Genomic DNA, 22,438 nt, shown 5'->3' with positions numbered 1-22,438 from the left:
TGTGCTTGGAGGCAGCAGGTCCCTTGGGACTACATTCACTGTCCCTGGTCCTTCCTGCCCCAGGCTTCCATCAAGCAGCTGTTAGTATAAGTGAACATGTGTAAACGTGTGTATCTAAATATGTGTGTGTGCACAGATCCCCACAGCCCATTGTGAGCATGTGGTGCATCTGTGGGCATGTTATTTGCACATCTGAGTAGGGGAGGGGGGCCCCCCTGCCTGAGGTAGCATCTGTCATAGGAGCAAATACATGGATCCCTGTCAAAAAATGCATCACCACCATCGTGGTTAAGGACCCCTCCTCAAGTGGGATCAGATTCACAGAAGCTGCGTGGGTACAAGCCCATGGGATTGGCCCCCATTCCATGCCCAGGGTGAGCGTTGGCTGGGTGCTGTCGTGAGCCCCAGGCACCTAGCCACTACAGACCAGATCTCATGGTGGAAGTAGGCCCTGGAGGCTGGCACTGGTGCATGGGAATGGTCACACTTCCTGTAAAACAACAAGCTTTCCCGTGTGTTCACCAGGGACAAAAATGCTGCTGGCTTGTTGCTGGCTGGGTTCCCACCCTGTCTGTAAGTTCGTGGGGGCAGGCTGGCTGAAAATGCTTCCGAGTGAGACTTCCTTCCTGCTATCTTGCCAAGCTCCCTGGACTTGCTCCTGGAGGTGATGGGCATCCTCAGCTGCAGCAAGAGGTGCCTGTTTAGGGAGTGGCCCTGCCTGCCTGGCATGCCTGCCCTGCAGCCCAGCAGCACCCCTCTCTGGCATTTCCTTTTGGTCCAGCAAGGTTGGCCTGCCCCCCAATCCCAAGGAGAAGTATGCAACTGCTGGCCTCAGTGGTCCAGCTTCAGGAAGCCCCTGCTGGTCTTGGGGCACACTGATCATTCACACCTCACACACTGCAGCTGCTAGGTTGTCAGATGTCACTGTGGCTTTGTCCATGAAGCTTACTCCCATTGCCCCCAGCCCAGTTTGGCCCTGCCAGCGTGGGAGCACTGGCAGAGCACTTACCAGGGACTTGGCTGTGCTTTGGGCAGGGGAGAACGGGCATGCTGGTGGCAGGGCTGTGCTCACCTCTGCCTGGGCACCCATCATACTACGTGGGCCCGGACCCCAGCGAAGGAGCTAGGTCCTACGGGATGTGGCTATAACTTGGCTTCTGTTGCCCTCTCCTCCAAACATGGCAGGGCCCTTCCAGAAGGGCTGCTTGCAGACCTGGTGGGGTGAATGTCCAGACATAGTGTGGGATGCTGCTGCGGTGGACTGTAGGCAAGGAGCTCCTGTGGGGCCCGGCACACTCCTGCCTGAGGGGTCAATCTTCCCCTTCAGAGGAGTCAGGAATGCCTGAGCTTTGGGGCAGCAGCTCTCCAAGTTATGGAGCAAGTGACTTGCTGCTTTTGGATGGAACGAGAAACCTCAGGCCAGGATGGAGGTGGCTGTCAGTGTATCCCCCTCCCCGGCCTTCAGAAGTGTAGCACTCTTGACTCTGTCACAGAAGCCTGTTTCTACAGCTGTCCCCAAAATCTTGTTTGTGGGCTTTGTGGCCCGGGGGGAGATGTCCTGGCTGTACTCAATGCTCAGAAGGGGTTCCTGGCCCTGGGGCTTGGCTGTTTTACCCCTACATTCAACGAGCAGGCAGCATGAGGCTCTGCTGCGTCTCAGGCCACCACCACCTGCTGCTCCTGGGAGATGGCTGTGCCAGAAACAAACAGGCCTGGGACTGGCCTTTGGTCCCCGAGGAGAAGGGCTGCTGGAAGGCATGCTTTACACCCCCCTACCCATATGCCATATACACAGTGTTCCCTCAGTCATCTGGGAGGTGGAGATGGCCATGTTCAGGGTGTACACTTGCTCCCCAGGGGGCAGGAGGGTGTAGGGATGGTGCCCGGCTCCCACCTCCCCACTGGACTCCGAGGCCCACAGTGTGCAGGGCTGCTCCTGGTCCTGTCCTTCCTCCCCTCAACCCTCCCTCCCAGGCAGGGCTGGCCGCACTGTGTCCCCCAAACCCCTCCCCGGGATCTGCATCTTTGAAGCCACGGATACTGACAGAGGATTCAATGAATCCAAGGTCGCCAGTCGGGCGTTGACAGATGCCCAGCCACGATACTATTTCTGATTTAATAACCGAATGGGAGGCTGGCCCTTGGTAATAATTAGGGCTAATTACTGAGAAGGTGTTGACAGACGGGCTGAGAGGAAACAAACTACCTTTATCCCCGGGCTTAGAGTCAGATTACCGGCCCAGTGCTATCTGCCCCTCAGAAAGTAGACGCTTCAATCACTCACCGAGGCTTCAAAGGGGAAAGGGCCCTGACAATGCACGGGGTTTGGAAAGGAGCTATGAAGTGCGCCTTTGACTCGGAATAGCCAAACGGAGCCCCATTCCAGAAATGGCTTCTTTGTGAAGTTTGAGTTACCCCAGCAAACCTGCCTCCCTGGCTTGGGGCTGGGGAGGGTTGCTGTGGGTGCAGGCTGGGCTGGTGCCAGGGCTGGCCCGACCCGCCCTGGGCCTGTGCCCAGCAGCCCAGGGGGCCCAAGCAGGGAGGTGCAGAATGTTTTTTTTTTTTTTTTTTGGCCCAGGGAGTGTGTCCAGTTCTTTGTGGCCATGAGCTGCACGTAACGGGATAGAGAGCATACTATCCTGGCAGACTTGGCTCCTTCCCTTGTCTTATCTGGACATGCTTTCCTAAAGCTGACACGGGCAGGTCTGGGCTCTCTAGAAAGGACTGTGCCCTTGGCCTTATTTATGGTAGGAACACCCCTCTGGGGCCCGGGCATCACTCACTGGGCTGCTCCCACCGTTGGCTTGAGTGGTGAGCCAATGCCATGGAGGGACATTGACCCCCAGGGGCCTCAGCAATAATAGGGTGACAACTTGAAAAGGGGTTGTCCTAAGTTGTAGGCTGGCTTCTGTTGCCTTTATAGGCACCTGCCAACTCCCCTGGGACTCCCGGCATTTCAAAGATCATGGAGGGCAGTGGTCAGACCCCCATTTCCCTGGTGTGAAGCAGCAGCCCTGGAAGTTTCCCAGTAGCCTGGCCTAGACTGCCCAAGTCTCTGTGTCTGTGATGTGGCTTTGAGGGGCCAATTCTGGGACTCTTGCTGTAGTCTGTCCTGATCAGGAAGGTGGGAGGGTGACAAGGTAGCACTCAGGATGGGCCTGTCCAGAGAGCATCTTTCTGGTTCCAGGTGTAGCCTGGGAGGTACAAAGTGAGTGGGTCTCTGTTCCTGCAGCCTGAAGGACCAGCCGATTCAGAAGCTTCCCACTAGGAAGGCTCTGTACTTCAAGGAGAGAATGAGTTGGTCAGCTTGGTGAAGAACAGTCTTCTTTCCCTGGCATGCTTCTCTGCTTCTAGAAGTAATCAGGGTGACAATGAGGATGATGATGGTAACAGTCATTGGCTAATTTGCCTACCTTGTATTAGGGACACTAAATGAATTTAAATCTATTAGGGCACCATAATAAAATGGTGTATTATTTTAAATGAGATAAGCACTTAAAAATTGGCATTAAATCTGTTTAGAGTCACCTAAGTAGAATTAGATAGAAATTGGCCCTAAGCCAGAAAAGTCTAAGCAGGAAACTGGGTTTTCATAGTGTGTTAGTGGTAAATCAAATCAATTGTAGCTTGAGAAAAAACAGCACAGTATCATCTGTCATATTTTATTTAAAAAAAAAAATAACATCTCAGAAAATGGCCGAGAGCAGTGACTCAGTGCATGCTTGAGCCATCTTCTCTTCTTATTCATATCTTACATTATTAGCAAGGTACAGTTGTCACAGTAATGACCCAATATTGGTACATCATTATGGACTTAAGTCCCAATTTATTCAGATACCTTGAGTTTTTACCTAATGTCCTCTTTCTGCCCCAGGTTCCCATCCAGGACATCACATTACATTTAGTTGTCACGTGTCCTTAGTTTCCTCTGGGCTGTGACAGTTTCTTAGACTTTCCTTATTTTTATAGCCTTGTCAGTTTTGTGGGGTACCAGTTGGGTCTTTTGTAGGGTATTCCTCAGCTAGGATATGTTATGGGTTTTTCTCACAATTAGACACGTTGTGGGTTTCTGGGAGCCAGACCTCAAAGGTAAAGTGCCATCTCATCACATATTAATGGTACATGCTGTCAAAATGACATCACTGTCGATGTCGACCTTGGTCACCTGGCCACAGTAGTGGTTGTCAGGTTTCCTTTCTGTTAAAGTTACTCTTCTCTCTCCCTTTGTAGACTGTCCTCTTAGGAAGGAAGAAGTCAGTATGCGCAAACCCGGTGTCAGGGGTGGGAATTCTGCTCCACATCCTTGAGGGTGGGATATCTATACAAATTAGTTGGGATTTTCCTGCATGCAAGATTTGTCTGCTCTCCCCTGTTTATTTCTTCAGTCCTTTTATTATACCAGATTGAACTAATGAATATCTGTTATTAGTATCATCATTATTATGAAATGTACTTACATACAGTGAGTCATAACGTCTGTGCACACCAGCACATCCACAATCCGGACACAGAAACTGATCCATTACATTAGAACTTTCCTCCTGCTCCCCCTCAGTAGGCAGCCCATCCCCCCACCCCTGACCCCAAGCCATTGCCATCAGTGCTCTCTACCTCATTGGAACTTTCCTGGAATGCCATATAACTAGGCTTATACCGTATGTAACCTTTCACTCACCATAATTCTCTGGAGATCCATCTATGTTGTGGCGTTTTTTCAATAGTTTGTTCCTTATTATTGCTCAAGAATGTTCTGTTCACCTTTGGATGATCCTCTGGGGCACTATGAACAGAGCTGCTGTAAACATTCATGTACAGGCTTTTCTTTGCACATAAGTTTTCATTTCTGTAGAATATATACCTAGGGGTAGGATTGTTGGAAATATGATACATGTATATTTCATTTTATAAGAAACTACCCAGCTGTTTTCCAGAATGCTGGTACCACTTTACATCCTTTTGAACAACATATGAGAATTCTATTTGCTCCACATTCCTATCAGCACTTGGTTTTGTCAGATTTTGTTCTTCTTTATTATAACCATTTTAATAGTCTGTGGCTCTAAGTTCCATTTCATCTAGGTTATTGAGTTTTTGTGCGTTGAGTTGTTTACAGCATTTCCTTTCCACTCTTGTAATGTTCATGGTGTCTCGAGTGATAATCCTTCTTTCATGAAGATAGTTTTTTTCTTTCCCCTTTTATGTGGTTATCAGTCTAGATAGAGATTTATCAATTTTATGAATCTTTTTAAAGAACCAGTCTCAGGGCGCCTGGGTGTCTCAGTCTGTTGAGCATCTGACTCTTGATTTCAGCTCAAGTCATGATCTCTGGGTTGTGGAAATGAGCCCTGAGTTGGACTTTGTGCTGAGTGAGCAGTGGAGCCGGCTTAAGATTCTCTCTCTCCCTCTGCCCTTCTCTCCCACTCACATGTTATCTCTCTCTTAAATAAAAATAAATAAAATAAAGAGACAATCTCTGGTTTTGTTGATTTTTCTGTTGCTTTACTATTCTGTTTCATTTGTTTCTGCTCTGTCCTTGTTATTTCCTTCCTTTGGTTTGCTTTGGGACTTACTTTGAACCTCTTTATTCTAGTTCTTAATGTGCAAACTAGGTCATTGATTTGAGACTTTTCTTTTTTTCTAATGTATGCATTTTTTAAGGTATTCTCTACACCCATCATGGGTCTTGAACTCATGACTTTGAGGTTAAAAGTCCATGCTCTACCAACTGGGACAGTCAGACACCCCAAATGTAGTCATTTAATGCTATAAATTTTTCTCCATGCCTCACTGTAGCTGCATCCTACAAATTTTGATTATTTTGTTTTTCATTTTTATTGCATGCAAAATCTTTTCTAATTTCTCTTGACTACCTCTTAGACCAACTGATTATTTAAAAGTATATTATTCATTTTCCAAATATTTGGAGATTTTCCAGTTACTTTCTGCTATTGATTTCCAGGTTAATTCCATAAGATTAAGAACATATTTTGTATGCTTTTGTCTCTTTTTCATTCTTTAAGGTTTTGTTTTATGATCTGGTATATGGTCTATCTTGATGAATATTGCATGTACATTTGAGAAGAATGTGTATTTCTGTTGGATAGAGTGTTCTTTTAATATCAACTATGTCACAGAGGTGACTTCTTGGCCACTTATTCAGCTAATTACTAAGGAGTAGTTAAGTCTCCAACTCTGATTACGTATTTGTTTATTTCTGCTTTCAGGTCCATCAGTTTTTCCTTCATGTATTTTGAAGTTCTGATATTAGCTGAGTATGTATTTGGGACTCATATCTTCTTGACGAGTTGATGACCTTTGATTTTATGTGTCCTTCTTGTCCTTGGTAGTATTCTTTTCTCTGAAGTCTGCTTTCTATGGTCTTAATATGTCTTCTCCAACCAGCGGCCTCTCATTATACATACAGGGGTTCTCTTTCATCTTTCTACTTCGAATTTGTTCTTATATTTAAGGTGGGTTTCTGCCAGATAACTTCTAGTTGGATCTTTTTTTTTAAATAGCTTACAAATGTTGGATCTGATAATTAATATGTGGAGAGCATATATTTTTATTATAATCATTAATATGATCTATTTTGGTCTACCATTTTATTATTTTCTCTTTTTCTTCCAGCTTTTTGGTTCCTCTCTCCCTTCTTTCCTGTCTTCTTATGAATTATTTAAATATTTTCAAATACTCTTGTTTAGTTTTAAAAATTTTTTTTAAATGTTTGTTTTTGAGACAGAAATAGAGAATGAGTGGGGGAGGGGCAGAGAGAGAGGGAGACATAGAATCAGAAGCAGGCTCCAGGCTCTGAGCTCTCAGCACAGAGCCCACCGTGAGGCTTGAATCCATAAACTGAGATCATGACCTGAGCTGAAGTCGGACGCTTAACCAACTGAGCTACCCAGGCACCCCATCTTGTTTGAATTTTTCTATTGGCTTTTTGGCTGTATCTCTTTGTGTTGTATATCAAGTTTTCCATGGTTGCTCTGGAGATTGCCGTGTACATTCTCAACCTTTCAGCCTTCTTAATTTTTTTTTTCATTTCAAGTAAAATATAGAAGCCTTATAATCATATAGGTCCCCTTACCCTCCTGCCTTCATGTGATAGCTGTCATACTGAAAACCGCACCAGACAGTGTTCTCATTTTAATAATATTCATGTTCACTGAAGAGCTGAAATTTTGCTTTTTATATTTACCCCGATATTTACTGTTTCTCTTCCTTTGCCTTCTTGAAGGTCCATACTTCTTTCTGATTATCATTATTTTTGAGCTGTAGAGCTTCATTTAGTATTTCTTTTAGGCTATATCTGCTAGTGAGAAATTCTGTTAGTTTTCCTTCATCTGAGAATATTTTTGCCTCATTCCCAAAAGAGAATTTACTGGATATAGAGGGGTTTTTCCTTTAATACTTTAAAGACACCCCACTCTCTGCTGGCTTCTGTGGTTACCGATGGGAAATCCACTCATTCAGATTATTATATCCCTATGTATGTATCATCAGTGTCAAGTTATTTTTCTTTATTATTTTCAGCAGTTTAATTATGATGTGTTTGAATGTGGGTTTTATCCTGCTTATGGTTCATTGAGTCCTTAAATCCAAAAATTTTTGTCTTTCCCCAAGTTTGTGAAATTTCAGGCAGTTATTTATTCAAGTAATTTTCCTGCTTCATTTCTTTTTCTTCTTCTCAGACTTCAATGATACAAATGTCAGACTTTTTACTCTTATTCCACAAGGCCCTGATGCTCAAATCCTTTATTTTAATCTTTTTTTCTTTCTGTCTTTATATTAGATAATTTCTGTTAATCTTCATGTTCATTGGCTCTTTCCTTTGTCATCTCCCATTCCATATTGAATTTTTTTGTTTCAGATATTGTAAACTACCTTTTTAAACATGTTTATTTATTTTGAGAGAGAGAGAGAGAACATGCATGCAAGCCAGGAGAGGGGTAGGGAGAGAGGAGGGAGAGAATCCCAAGCAGGCTCTCTGTGGTCAGTGTGGAGCCCAGCATGGGGATCAATCCCACAAATGGCGAGATCATGACCTGAGCTGAAATCAAAAGTCGGACACTTAACCAGTCCTAGGCACCCTAGGTGCCCTAAAAATTTTTATTTCTATTTCTCTGCTGAGAACTTTCCTTTCATTCATTTCAAGTGTGTTTACCTTTGCCATAGGGAGCATAATCCTAAAAGTTGCTTTAAAATCCTTAATGATACTCCCAACGTATGAATCGTCTTAAGGTAGGCATCTGTAAGTGGTCTTTTCCCTTGAAAGCTGGTCTCATTTCCTAGTTCTTGGTATGTTGAATAATTTTGTATTGTATTTTAGACATATCCTGATTGAGTATTACTTTAGGCCCTCTGGAGAATGTTGAGTTTTGTATTAGCAGGCAGTCAACCCAGTTAGAACTGCAACACAATTCTGTCTTGCTCTTTGTGGGCTATGGTTTTAATCTCTTTTCAATTTTCAAACCTTTTGAGATGTTCCTTTGAGTCCATCCCAGGCTTATGAATCTCAGCAGTGAGCCTGGGACTTTTGTGGGTTCATTCACAGAATTAAGAGACCTTTTTATTTAGCTCTTTCCTCTTCATAATTCTCACTCCCTCCCCAGCCCCCCACTCACACTCCCTCTTGCAGGATTCCCTTCTCTTGGTTCCCTGGCCCAAAAGACAGAAGTTTTTCTCAGAGTCACTTCTTTCATACACTTCTGTGTCTGGGGCCCATTCTTGGGGGCAATGCTGAACTTTTTCTCTGTAAAGTAGTCCAGAAACTAATTAAGTTTTAGCCACTGCTGCCTTGCAGCTATGCAAGCTGGGCCTATCCTCAAGGCAGTGCCTCAAGACATAATAAAAACAGAAAACTCATCCCTGTACAGGTCACTTCTCCAAGGTTTTGCTTGCCTCCAGAGTCTGTCTGCTGTTGTTCACTCTTCAGAATTTTTAGGTAATTGCTCTTCATATTTTGTCCAGAGTTTTTATAGTTGCAGTCAGCCCAAGAGAGAGGCTGTAGTGAACTTACTGCATCCTGGCCAGAACCAGAAGCCTGTCAACATAGTTTCAATTTACATTTCTGCATGAGTGATACTAAGCATCCTTTTATATGTTTAAGGGCCATTTTCACTTATTATGTATGTGAAGTCGTGTCTTTTGCCCATTTTTCTCTTTGACCTTTGAACTTTACTTAATTTTGAAGGTTTTTATATATTGTATCTTATTTTATTTTTTGAGAGAGAGAGATCATGCGCAAGCAAGAGAGTACCATAGGAGAGAGAATCTGAAGCAGGCTCTACACCTGGCACAGAGCCTGACTTAGGGCTTGATCTCATGACCTTGAGATCATAACCTGAGCTGAAATCAAGAATCAGACACTTAACTGTCTGAGCCCTCAGGTGCCCCAAAGATTTCTATAGATTTTTAAAATATTAGAATCTTATCTTTTGACATGGAACAAGTTTTTAATTTATTAGGTATTTTATCTTCTAAGTTGGTATTATGAATGGAATTTTCTTTAACAGGTGACTGTTTGTGCATGTGGGAGCTGTTGAGTTCTCCTTGTTAGTTTTCGACCTGCTATCATACTAAAGGGTTTTTGTTTAATGTTTGAATCAATTTTATCTTTGATTATCTAAGGTTCTCAGTGGAAGATAATTTAATGTTTTCTTTTCCAAGTCATATGCCTTTAATTGATTTTTCTTATTTAATTGCATTGGTTTAAACCTCTAGTGTAGTGTTAAATAGTGGTATAGATATTATGTATTCCGATCTTAGAGGAAATACCTCCAGTATTTCTTTATAAAGTAAGGGCTGTAGAACTAAGGAGGTGTGTGTGTGTGTGTGTGTGTGTGTGTGTGTGTGTGTGTGTGTGTGTGTGTTTTAGTCATTTTTAAGAAACCCATCAGTTTCTGTTGGTTGTTTTAATAAAAAATGGGTATTGAGTATAATACTCATTTTTTAAATTTGATATTATATTTTGTTTGCTAATATTTTATGAACTATTTTTGTATGATATTCCTAAGCGATATTGGTCTCTACTTTCCCTCTGGTCAAAGCTTTAAATATACCTCATGAATTCTGATTCATAGTGTTTTTCGTTGCTGTTTTTCAAATTTGTGGAGTAAGGACTTTTCCTATTGCTTAAAATTTATTATTTAATAAATGGTTTTAAATTTTTAGTTGGGAGGACATTTTAGTTTTTATTTTGTTAATTTTTAGTTTAACTGCACTGTGGTCAAAAAGTATGTTTATAATATTTCTTTTTAATGGGAATTACTGGTATTTTCTTTGTGACCTAATATACAATTTTTACACATGTTCATGTGCACTTGAGAAGATGTAGACTCTGTTACAAGAGTGTAAAAATCCATACTATTTACCTCACGAGTCTTCTATCTCCTTACTTAGTCTTATCCATTTGACATGATTTGTGCTAAGAGTAGCAGTATATCACGTTTTCCAATTATTGATGAGTTTTTTCTGTGACTCTACATTTCCTGTAGTTTCTGTTTTATAAAAGTGGTGTTTCTGTTATTTAGCACATAGATATTCACAACTATCATATATTCATTGTGACTTGCAGCTTTCAGTATTGGAAAGTATCTGGGTTTGTCAATTCTAATGCTTTTTAGCTAAAATTCAACTTTGTTGATGTCTATATTTCAACTTTTGCTTTTTTTATTGTTTCTATTTGCATGAAATACCTTTGTTCATCTCAAATTTTAGCCTTTTAGAATCACTTTAACTTTTTTTATTAACTTTATAATCTAAGTTGGCTTTTTTGTCAGATAAATGTGTCATGAATATTTTCTCCCTGTCTATAGCTTCATTTTTTACATCCTTAATATCTCTTGATGAGAATTAGGATTTTGAGTTTCATTCATGTGAGACTGGAGTTTATACAGTTTCAATTTTGTGGAACAGTCTGTTGTATGAATGTATCAATTTTATCCTGTTCTGCAGTTAATGGCCATTTGAGTTGTTTCTAGTTTTTATCAGCATGGACATATTGCTATGAACATTCTTGTACACATGTGAGAATTTATTTAGTGCATTTAACAAGGGGGTTGTTAATAGCCAAATCATAGAAAGAGCCTAAATGTCCATCAACTTATGAATGGATCAAGAAGATGTGGTTTATATATACAATGGAATACTACATGGCAGTGAGAAAGAATGAAATCTGGCCATTTGTGGCAATGTGGATGGAACTCAAGAGTGTCATGCTAAGTGAAATAAGTCAGGCAGAGAAGGACAGATACTGTATGTTTTCACTCATAAGTGTAACAGGAGAAACTTAACAGAGAGGATCATGGGGGAGGGGAAGGGGGAAAACTTGGGAGAGGGAGGGAGGCAAATCATGAGAGGCTCTTGAATACCTGAAACAAACTGAGGGCTGAAGGAGGAGGGGGAAAGGGCATGGAGGAGGGCACTTGTGGAGTGTTTTATGGAAACCAACTTGACAGTAAACTATTAAAAAAAAAAAGAAGAAGGGGGTTGTTGCATAAGGTGTGCAAACTAGTCCCAGATTGTTTTCCAAAGTGATTCTTTCAGTTTATGCTCCCGGTAGCATGGTAAAGGTTTCTAGTTGTCCCACATTGTCCCAGTCAGCATTTGACAGATTGTTTAATTTTTTGCTAATCTGCTAGGATTGTAATTATATCACACTGTGGTTTTGGCAGGCATTTCCAAAATTAGGTTAAACATCTCTTTCATATGTTTATTGGCCATTTAGGTTTCTTGTGAAATATCTTTTCAAATCTTTTGCTTATTTCCCTTTTTGGTGTTTGCTTTCTTCTTGATCTATGTATTCTTTATTCTGGTTGTGAGTCCAGGGCAGGTTTATCTTCCTCCCCCTCATCTAGAGTGCGTTTATAATCGTAAACCTACAGAAGAGCTGCAAGTGTAGCAGAGGAACTACTTGCATATTCTTCATTTATGTCCACCACTTATTAGCATTTTGCCACATTTGAAAACAATGCAAACATCATGACATTTCACTCCTCAAACACCGTGGCCTGAGAATAAGGATGTTCTTCTCCATAAAATACCATTGTCCTGCTGCCCAAGAAAATTAATAATAATTCCATATTATCTATAGTCCATATTCACATTTTCCCAGTTGTCACCAAAATGTCCTTGATAGCGCCCCACCTTTTTTGATCTAGAGTCTCATCAAGGTTCACCTGTTAGATTTGGTCACAATGCCTCTAGTTTCTCAATTGAGAACACTCACTCCACTTTTTGCTCTTGTTTTTTCTCTTGATCTTGACCTTTATGATAAGTCTCAGCTAGTTATCTTGCCCAGTATCCCATAATCTGGATGTATCTGATTGTTTTCTGCAAGTTGTTGGCACAGACGTACAAGGATGGTGCCGTGTCTTCTGGCATCACCTCAGGAGATAAGTGATGTCGGTTTGTTTACAATTGGCGGTGCCAGCTCCGATCTCATGGTGCAGGTGGTGACAGCCAGATGTCTCCATTGTTAAGGAACATTCTCCTTCTGTGATCAGTAAATAATCTGTAGTTTAATACCTTGGCACAACGCAGATCTCCTGTTTCCCAACAACCTTTCACCTGCCTGGATCCTTTTTCAAATCTGAGTGGTGATTTTTATGTTCTCTTGCTCTCAATTTGAAGTTTTAGTTCCCTCTTTTTTATTTCTTTAAGTACATTAAAGATCCCTGTTTTATATGCCTGAGTGCTTTGTGTGCTAGAGGTCTAGTTCTGCCTCTTGTTGTGTCTCCTGGCTCTCACTCATGGTGCCATGTTTCCTTGTTTGTTTCTGTGAGTTTTGGTTACTTGCATTTCATACATAGGGCTTTATCGATGAATTTATTCAGGCCAGTGTTGAAGGTGGGCTCCTTCTGAGAGATATTCACAGACTGAAGCTTTGAGGACCTCTGAAGGTCATGTAAATTAGGACTAAAGCCTGGGTGCTGGCATTATTCTGGCACCTCTGGGTGTAGGTTTACTTCTGGTTCAGTCTAACACTGAGCATTTAGCCTTGTGAGGTCTCACCTTTATGGAGATACTCCAATAAGATTGCCCACTTCAGGAGGTTCCTATGCTTTGTCTTTCATTCGATTGTTCAGAGGCCTTGCTTGAGAACCAGAATTCTAGGTCACTAATGTAGCAAACGTCCTCAGGGCAAGCACCAGCTGGGGGCTCCACAGACCTCACTAGGTTTAATTCTACTTCAGTGTTGGGCGTCTGAAGGTTCTAAACTTTTTTTCTTTTTACCAGCTTAGTGATGTACTGAAGATTTTGGTCTTCTTTTTTTATCAGCATTTTTAGTTGTTTTGTGGGCATCTATCCTGCTAGGTAGTGGTGCTTCCCTAGTCTGTGCTGGTTATGAATTTCTTAGTGCCTCTCGGGGCTGCTGGAGCTGTTCTAGGCATCCATGTGGGAGGGCTTGGGGTCCTCTTTGAGGCACTCCCAGCATCCCGTGCAGCCTGTCCTTACACTTCCAAGCAGGCGGGACCCAGTCAGCTTGGGCAGCAGGGGCAGGCAAGAGCAGTGCTTGGGTATCTATCCCTGGGTGGTGGCTCCCCTGCTTGGGCCCACTTCGTGCTGTTGTTGATTCCAGGCTTCTTCTAGGACCAGTGGTCCTGTGGCAGTCAAAGGAAAGGCTTCTGTGATTGAATGGGACCCGTTTGCAGGTCAGGCTGTGGGGCACACAGAAGTAGGGACTCATGGTCTTTGGGTACCAGCTTCTCCCCTGGCCTTGCCTCCTCTGTGTTTTCCAGTCACTGGTTGTGTGTGTGTGTTCTCCCCCACTCCCAGGAGAGACGTCCTTGGGTCCCTGTGGCTGCTGCACCTGCCCAGGGTACACATGGCTTTGTGGGACGGTAAGTGCCAAATGTACCCTGGTGCCAGCCATGCATGCCCCTTTCCACACAGGACCCTGCCCCCCACTGCTCCCCACACCAGGAAGGAGGCTCTGGGCCCCTCTCCGTGGAGATGACCTTACGTAAGCCCTGCCAGGTTGCTGCTTCTAAGACAGGACGCAGGGGGGCACTGTCGTCCTCCATCCACAGGCCAAGTGCCTGAGGGGCTTTCAGGGAGGTGGGGGTGGGGTGGGGGGTTCATAGCATCAGTTGGAAAGGCTGTCAGAGTTGCGCAAATTGTGTCAGATTGTCTTTCTTTTTAATTTTGAAAAGAATGTGTCTCTCTTTGACATCTCGAAGAGCAGGCAGAATCCGAAGTTGTGCTCGGTGGATTAAGTTTCATGTTCCTTTGCCCTCTGGGAGGAAAAGACAAGTGACAGAACAGGGAAACGAAGCAGCGGCGGGCGGCTGGTATCATGCACTGGTGTTGCACAAGGGGCTGTGGCCTCCGCTCCGGGCGGCCCAGTGCCAGGGGAGATAGGATAACGCGATTATTCTCAATTAGATTAATAAAGAATAATTAGATGTCATAAATCAAGTAATCATAGGATATTGTCATGGGAAAAATATGTAGCTAGAATTAATTAGTTTTCAAATAAAGCGTTTATTTTAATTGCTAGAAATGATGGAGCCCTTAATTGCCGATGCATCATTTTGGCCTGAACATTTTGGTTGTTGTAACAACGTGACGGGTTTGTTCCCTGCAATTCTGGGGAAACAATAGAGGAGAACTTGATTTCATCACCTCAGACTGAGCCTCTTGCTGGTGAGGTTCTGGAAACTCCCATCAGGCCGCAGGCAGGTGGCAAGTGTGGGCTGGGCTTCAGCTGGCGCTGCCCAAGGCCCCCGTGCTGCCTGTGAATGTGTGTGTGAGTGTGCATGCATGTGCATGTGTGTATGCATATGTGAGTGTGTGCCCTCCATGCATGTGTGCATGCACGCACTTGAACATGGTGTGTGTGCAAGTCAGGACTGCACCTTGGGAGCCTCGCAGAAGTGGCCTGTGGGACCCCAAGGCCTGGACTGTGAGGTGGGATGTACCCCACTCCCCAGACCCTAGGAACCAGAGCTTTTTTGGTGGGTTGATGTGCATTAGCAGGGTTCTCCATTCGTGGGTTTTTCCAAATCAGGGGTCCTGGAGCTGGTCAGCTATTCTCATGGAGCAGGCATAGCACAAACAGCCAGTAGCTTCTGAGGACCCAGTAGCGGCTCCTCTGAACTTGTCCCAAGCCCACCTGCCTGAGGGTAGCCTGGCAGGGTTTGTAGCCTTGGCCCAGAAGCATCTCCAGGCAGCTTACCTGTCTCACACCAGAGCAGGGGCCATGGGTTGTGGAGCAGTGTGGGGTCAGGTCCCTCTGCTCACAGGAGGCCATCCTTGTGTTTGGGAAGAGTCATTTGGTTCTCAGCCAAAGGTGAGAGGGGCTTTCAGGGTGAAACCCTAAAAAAAGAAAGACTATTTGGCTATTTGTAAGGGACATTCCCAGGGACCCCTTCCTTCTCTTTGAAACCCCTTGATGGAGGCAGGATCAAGGAGTAGAGTGGCTGCCTGGGGTCTCTCAGCCCTAACCCTACTTCCAGCCCTCACACGGGCCAGGCCTCAGCCAGCCTGATGCTGGCAATGGCCTCCCGCCAGGTCTCTGCAGCGTTTCCCAGGTTCCCCTGGCCCCCAGATGCTCGGGTCACTGCCTGCCTTGTGCTGTCTTGGTGACTTGAAGCCCCCTGGCTTGCAAGTCCCCAGCTGCCTTGACAGTGGCATTTCTTAGGTGTTTTGAACCTTTTGCTGTAATCAAGCTACTCCTGGCTGTCTTCTGAAGGAAGAGAGAGAGAAGGAAAGGGTTGGGATGGTTTCAAGGAGGGGAGGTCCAAGGCTTTGCCCTTGAGGGTATGGATGAAGCAGTGCCCTGACTGATCTCCTGCTGGAGAAACCCGAGCCTCTCCTGCCCCGGTGCCTGCAGGGTTGCCCGTCCTAGGCCCGCAGCCCCTCCCACATGGGCCTCCATCCTCCGCCTAGAACCCCCTCCAACCTCTGGCATTGGCCAGGGCCCCCTCCTGGAGGCGTGCTGTCTTCTCTGCTCTTGTTCTTTTCCCTGCCTGAGTTCCTCTGGTGGCCATGGCTGTGGCTGTGGCTGCGGCTGCCACAGCGGTTGGGTGGCCTCCTCCCTGGTGGGCGAGTTGGGAAGTGTCTCAGAGCCTAGCAGGCGAGGCCCTCCTGATGAAGTTACTGCAGTTCCCCAGCAGTCTGCTCCTGGCCTTTCCCTTTCAGCCCTGCAGGGCTTGGGACCTGCAGACAGATGTGCCCCTTGGTCATCGGAGTAGGTCACTTCTGGTCCAGCAACCATCCTTGCACCATCACTGGGTCAGGCTCAGCAGGGACACTGGGAGGCTGCTTCTTTTAGATGGGTGAGCCCCAGCAGGCTTTAAACGTAGGACCAGTGATTTGAGGAAGGGTCATTCATCTGTGATACCAGTCCTCCTGAGGAGTGGCAAGGTGACTCAGTCTCTTGCCCCTTGCCCACACACCAGTGCCTAAGCCACTCTGCCCTTTGGTGTCAGCATGCCACTAACGGCCTGGGTCTGAGTAGCCTGGGGCAGCTCACCAGACCATTCTCTTCCCTAGTTTCACCAACAGTAAATGGGGTGATGCCTTCTCTAAGGGTGGATGTGCAGGCCTTCGGGACCCAGCAGGTGGTATATTTTAGCATGTGTGAGGGAGAGGGTCCTCTCCATCTTTGGGTCCTGCTCACCCAGAAACCCCACACACCTCTTGTCTGTCCAGTGGTTCATCCCTTCAGTATGCACGTGCTGAGCAGCTGCTATATGCCTGGTACTGGTAACCAGGCCTGTGGTCTGGGGGGAGCAGACGAGCATGGCCCCTGTTCTCACTAGCTTGCTGCAGGGCCAAGGTGGATAGCATGTCCTGGCATGTCATTGCTCCATTGCTGCAAGGAGAGGAGATAGGGCTCATGAGGGAAGAGGAAGACTGAATTTGCAGGATTCAGCCAGGCCCAGATATGAGACAGGCACTCCAGGTATGCGGACAGCCCAAGTGAGGAGGAATCTGCCCTGGCTGGCTGCGGCCAGTGGGGTTCAGGGAGCCAGAGGGTGCAGCTGGTGGGTGGACAGGAAGGCCTGGAGGCCAGTGGCAGGCTCTATGCAGGACACTGAGGGTGAGAGTGGCCTCAGAAGGATGTGGGTGCCATTGTGCCCACCCAGCGATGGTGTAGGTTGGGGTCACAGTGATGCCATTTGAGTGTAGAGGCCAATATTCAGGATGGAAGACAGGTTGAAGGGGGTGGGCAGCATCAGGGGGACTCCTACTGCCTTCCTGAAGGATGACAGGTGTGCCCCTTATACCTTCCCTTGGTCCCCAGGTGACTGCACTCCCTCCCAGAATGGCAGCCTCACCGCTCCCACCACCCGACCCACGGTTTGTCCTCCGAGGAACCCAGTCAGCGGTACATGCACTGCATTTCTTCGGAGGAGCCCAAGGGCAGGGGCACCCGCTCCTCCTCTCAGGGTGAGTAGCTGTGGCCCCAGCCCAACCCCAGGGTTAGGCCAGGGTGAATTCAGGAGGTGGTGGGCTAGCAATGAGCTTGGTGCTCAGTTGGGGGTCCTCGTGAAAGGCTCAGGCTGCCCATCACTCGGGCACATGCCTTTTCAGAGCCCACACGACAAGCTGTCCCTTGGACAGGGAACATGACCTCTCTGTTACAGATACCATCCAGTTTACAGTGTCGACGGCACTCCCCCCTCCCTCTCCAGAGAAGCAGACTCTGCTTGAGGGACCCCTGGGGGCTTCCAAAGGCCCTCTGCCCGCCATCCTTGAGAAAGGAGCACTGTGCCACTCTTACCCTTAGTTCACATTTACAGCTGTCACCTAAACTGAAACCAATAATGGGACGTCTGGTCCACTGGCTGTGTGGTTTCCAGGCCAGCCCTGCAGAGCATGCTGGGAATGTCCTCCACTTATACCTCTTCCTGAGCCTATGCTTATACTTGTCAAAACAGGTCCCTGAGTGGGCTGGTGCACATCTGGAGCCTGCAGACGCGAAGGCCGGTTGCTATCCTGGACGGCCATCAGGGCCAGTGTGTGACCTGGCTGCAGACGTTGCCTCAGGGGCACCAGCTTCTCAGGTGGGTCTTGGTGGCAGTGAGTGCAGTCCCAAAGGAGTCAAGCTATAGCCTTCACCAGGGGCCAAGAGCTTGCCAGGGGAGCCCCTTGGGGTCTCTTCCAGCTGCCAGGGCAGCTCCTGCCAGTGGCAGAGCAGTGTGACCTCTGGCCTTGGCCTGCCCTGAGTGTGCTGGGTGCCTGTCACTACAGCGTCTGTGACCACTGTGCCATCTGGGCAGGTGCCCACTGAGAAGAGACTGATGAACACAGAAAGCAGCTCTGAGTAGGCCTCTCCAGTGGCAAGAGCTGGGGGCTGGATGGCTGAGCTCAAGGCATCTCCTTAGAGGAGCCTCAGCCTCCCTTCCCCAGGGCTCTGGTGTTATAACAGCTGCTCTGATGGGTGGCTACCCTCCCATGAGGTGCCTTGGACTGGTCACACTCGAGGTGCAGAGCCTGAACCTAAAGCCCACTCACTGACTGGCCTGTGCTCAAAACCCTCAAGTGTGGCCACCCCCAGGGGTACTGGGAGTGCCACGCAAGTACCCAGGTCCATGGCATTTGGGCTGACCAGTGCAGGGTGAGCAAATGGTGAGAGTGAGATGGGGGTCTGGCACTCCTGGTAGAGGAAGCTGCATGTGCTAAAGCCACGGCAGGCCCAGCCTGTGCATGTCACGAGTGTGATGAGGGATGGTGGCCCAGAAAGGGCAGTGTTCTGGCACTGCCACCATGGCCTTGTGGAGGTGCCAGGCTGGGGACTCCAGGTGAGAGGTGGGCCAAGAAGCAGTAGGAAGGGGCAGGTGGGTGAGAGAATGAGTTTCCATCTGTGAAGTTTAAGTGAAACTTTCCTGAATGCCCTCCAGGGCAGGTCTGCGTTCCTGCTCTAGATTTAGAGCCCAGATGGCTTGGTACCACGGTTCACAGCCCCAAAGGACGAGGCCTGTCAGGCTCCCACCCATCTTCAAAGCACTTTTGTGCCAGACATGCTGCTCCCACCACCCTGAGGGTGGCTTGCAGGTGACTGACTGACTGGAGGTATCGGGAGGGCAGTGGCCCCAGATATATGTGCTTGCAGAGCCATCGCAGCGCCTTGCCCCCTCCCTGGCCAAGCCGACACCCATCTCCAGTTGGTATGGAAGGCCCTCCATATAGTTGGGATCTTTCCCTGATGCTTAGAATAGATGTTGCATCCAAATACCCCACTTGCACTGGAGTTGCTGTTTATAAACGTTCCTCTTGAGTTTTTAGCTGAGGCCTTAGGCCGTTTGAGACCTCCTCATCCTCCAGGGCTTTGAGCTGTTCTCAGGGAACTCCCTGAGTTCTGCTCCCTGAGCTTGCCTGATACTATGTGGGGAGTAAATGTTGGATGGTACCTCCCCTTCCAGTCTGTAGGGCACTGCGGTGGTCCTGCTCTGGGTAGGGGGCCTGTGGGTCAGGAGGCCCATGGGTCAGGAGGTCCACAGTGCAGACCATACAAGTACTTGGAATGCCCAGGTGCATTTGTGTTGCACTAGAGGTCGTGCACCAGCTGTGTTTGGAAGCCAAATCTCTCCAAAGTGGCCCTTGAGAAAGGAAGGTACACTTTGATGTCAAGGGGAGGCCGGAGGACAGAAACCTGGGAGCCAAGCTGAATGTGAGGCGCCACCCTCATGCCTGAGGGCACACCTGTGCCAGTGACAGCCACCTGGGTGGGTCTGTTTCCTCCCTTTTTCATTGCAAACTGTGCATACTTAGAGAAAAGTGCACAGAACAAGTTTACAGACCATTGTATTATTGCAGAGTGGACACCTGGGTAACCATTCCAGTCAGGAAGCAGAACACTGCCAGCCGTGACGTCTGCCCCGTCCTTGGGAGGCAGCCCCCTGCATCTTGTTCTTATGTTACCATCTGAATGTGCATCTCTGAAAAGCATGGAGTCGTTATGTCTGTTTTTTTTCTTAACTTAAAAAAAAATGGAGCCATACAGAACAGCTTCCTTTGTGTATGACTTCTTCCACTCAGCTTTACTTTGTGAGATCCACCACCATGCTACACAGTGCATTGTGTGGGTTTTTTTCTGTATGGTGTTCCACTGGATGTGGTGTATGTACACCCAGATTATTTACCATTCTGCTGTCAGTGGGGATCTAGGGTGTCCACTTGGGGCTGAGAATGAGGCTTGGGAAGGCTCCTCTCTGGAGCAGTCGGTTAAGTATCCAACTTTTGATCTCAGCTTAGGTCTTGATCTCAGGTTTGTGAGTACAAGCCCCTCATTGGGCTCCATGCTGGGCATGGAGCCTACTTAAAAAAAAAAAACACACATACACACACAAAAAAAAAAAAAGAAAGAAAGAAAGAAAAAAATCTTGAAAAAAAAAAAAGAGTTCCCAACTGGGTCCCCTGGTGCTAGGTACGCTGTCTGCAGGTAGGACCCAGTACCCAGAGGTGGTCCTTGTGGGCCACAGGGTGTGTGCACATTAGGCTGCTCAGAAGGTGCTCAGAGAGGCCCACCCTTTCACTGCCCTCTGGGGCCTAGTAGTTTCTGTGTGTGGCCTCATTTGCATTTTCCTGACCACTTAGAGCCAGCCCTCTTCTGTGGTTGTTAGCCACTGGGCTAAAGTCTCCCTTAAATGCACCTTTCTTTACTGGATTGACGATCTTTTTCTTATTAAGAGTTCTTTGTATTCTGGATATGGTTGATACTGTTATATCACCAGTTACTTCGCCCACATGGTAGCTGACAGTGGCAGAAGTTAGCCACTGACATGAAGTCACATCTGCTATCTTTCCCTTATGGCTGGAGCTTCCCTCTTGTTCCTTTCGGCCCACGCTTCATCTGGAATTGCCTGTTGGTGTGGATGAGCCTTCTTTGTTTCCATCTGGATACCCGGTGGTCCTGTCCCCCCTGCCCTTATTTCCCCTCCAAGGTCAGTGACAGGGGCAGTTGAGGAAGTGGATAGTGGGGAGTGGCTTCCAGGCAGGGGTGTTGGAGCGGCATGCCCAGGGGCCAGAGAACAGGGTGATGGGGGCGAGGTGATGGGAGGCTGGGAGACTGGCTTCATCGTGCAAGCAAGTTTGTCAGGGGAGCATGGCAGCAAATACCTTGAGGAAGAACGGGAGGCAGGTTTTTCCTGTCAGAGAAGGAAGTCACAAACCTGATGGGAGGAAGTGGGGAGGAAGAAGTCTCAGGGCATCAGCAGGAACCTGTGGCATTTTGAAAATATATACACAAAGATAGATACAGGGGCGCCTGGGTGGCTCAGTTGGTTGAGTGTCCAACTTCAGCTCAGGTCATGGTCTCATGGTCCGTGGGTTTGAGCCCTGCGTTGGGCTCTGTGCCAACAGCTCAGAGCCGGGAGCCTGCTTTGGATTCTGTGTCTCCCTTTCACTTTGCCTTCCCCTGCTCGTGCTCTGTCTGTCTGTCTGTCTGTCTCTCAAAAATAAAAACATTAAAAAATACAGAAATTCTTGTGTGTGTACATTTGCATGTATGAGTGTGCATGTTTGTGTGTAAGGGGTGTGTGTGAGGTATGTTTGCATGTGTGAGTCTGTGTGTGGGGTATGTTTGTGTGTGTGAGGTATGTTTGCATATGTAAGTCTGTGTGTGAGGTATGTTTGTGTGTGTGAGGTGTGTTGGCATGTGTGAGTCTATGTATGTGAAGTATATTTGTGTGTGTGTGTGTATATATGGTATGTTTGTGTGAGTGTGTGTGTGTGTGGTATGCTTTTGTATGTTTGTGGGAGTATATGAGGTATGTCTGAATGTGTGAGTATGTATGTGTGAGGTATATTTGTGTGTCTGTGTGTGAGGTATGTTTACATGTGTGAATTTGTGTGAAGTATGTTAGCATGTGTGAGTCTGTGAGATATGTTTGTGTGTGTGAGCATGTGTGTGTGTGTAGTATGTTTTTGTGTGAGTCTGTGGGTGTGTCTGAGGTATAGTTGCATGTGTGAGCATGTGTGTGTGTCTGAGGTATATTTGTGTGTGAATCTGTGTGTGTGAGATATGTTTGTATGTATGTGTGAGGTATGTTTGTGTGTGTGAGGTATGTTTGCATGTGTGTCTTTGTGTGAGTGTGAGACATGTTTGCATGTGTGAGTGTGTGTATGTGAATGTGTGTGTGTTGTATGTTTGCATGTGTGAGTCTCTGTGTGTGAGGTATGTTTGTGTGTGTGTGAGGTATGTTTGCATGTGTGAGTCTGTGTGTGAGGTATGTTTGTGTGTGTGTGTGAGGTATGTTTGCATGTGTGAATGTGTATGTGAGGTATATTTGTGTGTGAGGTATGTTTGTGCATGTGAATCTGTGAGGTATGTTTGCATGTGTGTGTGAGGTATTTTGCATGTGTGAGGTATGTGTCTGAGGTATGTTTGCCTGTGTGAATGTGTGTGTGTCAGAGGTATTTGTGTGTGTGTGTGTGTGTGAGTCTGTGTGCATGTGTGAGCGAGCCATGTGTGTGTGTATTT

At 46.7% G+C, this 22,438-nt stretch overlaps 1 protein-coding gene across 3 annotated transcripts in view; it reads left to right on the top strand.

Moving 5' to 3' along the window:
* GNB1L (G protein subunit beta 1 like) overlaps positions 1 to 22,438 on the top strand; it is a 58,269-nt gene that overhangs the window by 11,279 nt on the left and 24,552 nt on the right. For all 3 annotated transcript variants that reach the window (XM_029922168.1, XM_029922166.1, XM_029922167.1), the window contains 2 exons: positions 17,258 to 17,403; positions 17,895 to 18,020. In XM_029922168.1, coding sequence (XP_029778028.1) covers positions 17,279 to 17,403; positions 17,895 to 18,020 — 251 coding nt within the window. In that variant the 5' untranslated portion in view covers positions 17,258 to 17,278. The remainder of the gene's footprint in view (positions 1 to 17,257; positions 17,404 to 17,894; positions 18,021 to 22,438) is intronic.

The sequence above is a fragment of the Suricata suricatta genome, chromosome 14 (assembly GCF_006229205.1).
Source record: "Suricata suricatta isolate VVHF042 chromosome 14, meerkat_22Aug2017_6uvM2_HiC, whole genome shotgun sequence".
Lineage (NCBI taxonomy): Eukaryota > Metazoa > Chordata > Mammalia > Carnivora > Herpestidae > Suricata > Suricata suricatta.
This window is presented reverse-complemented; position numbering and strand designations above follow the sequence as displayed.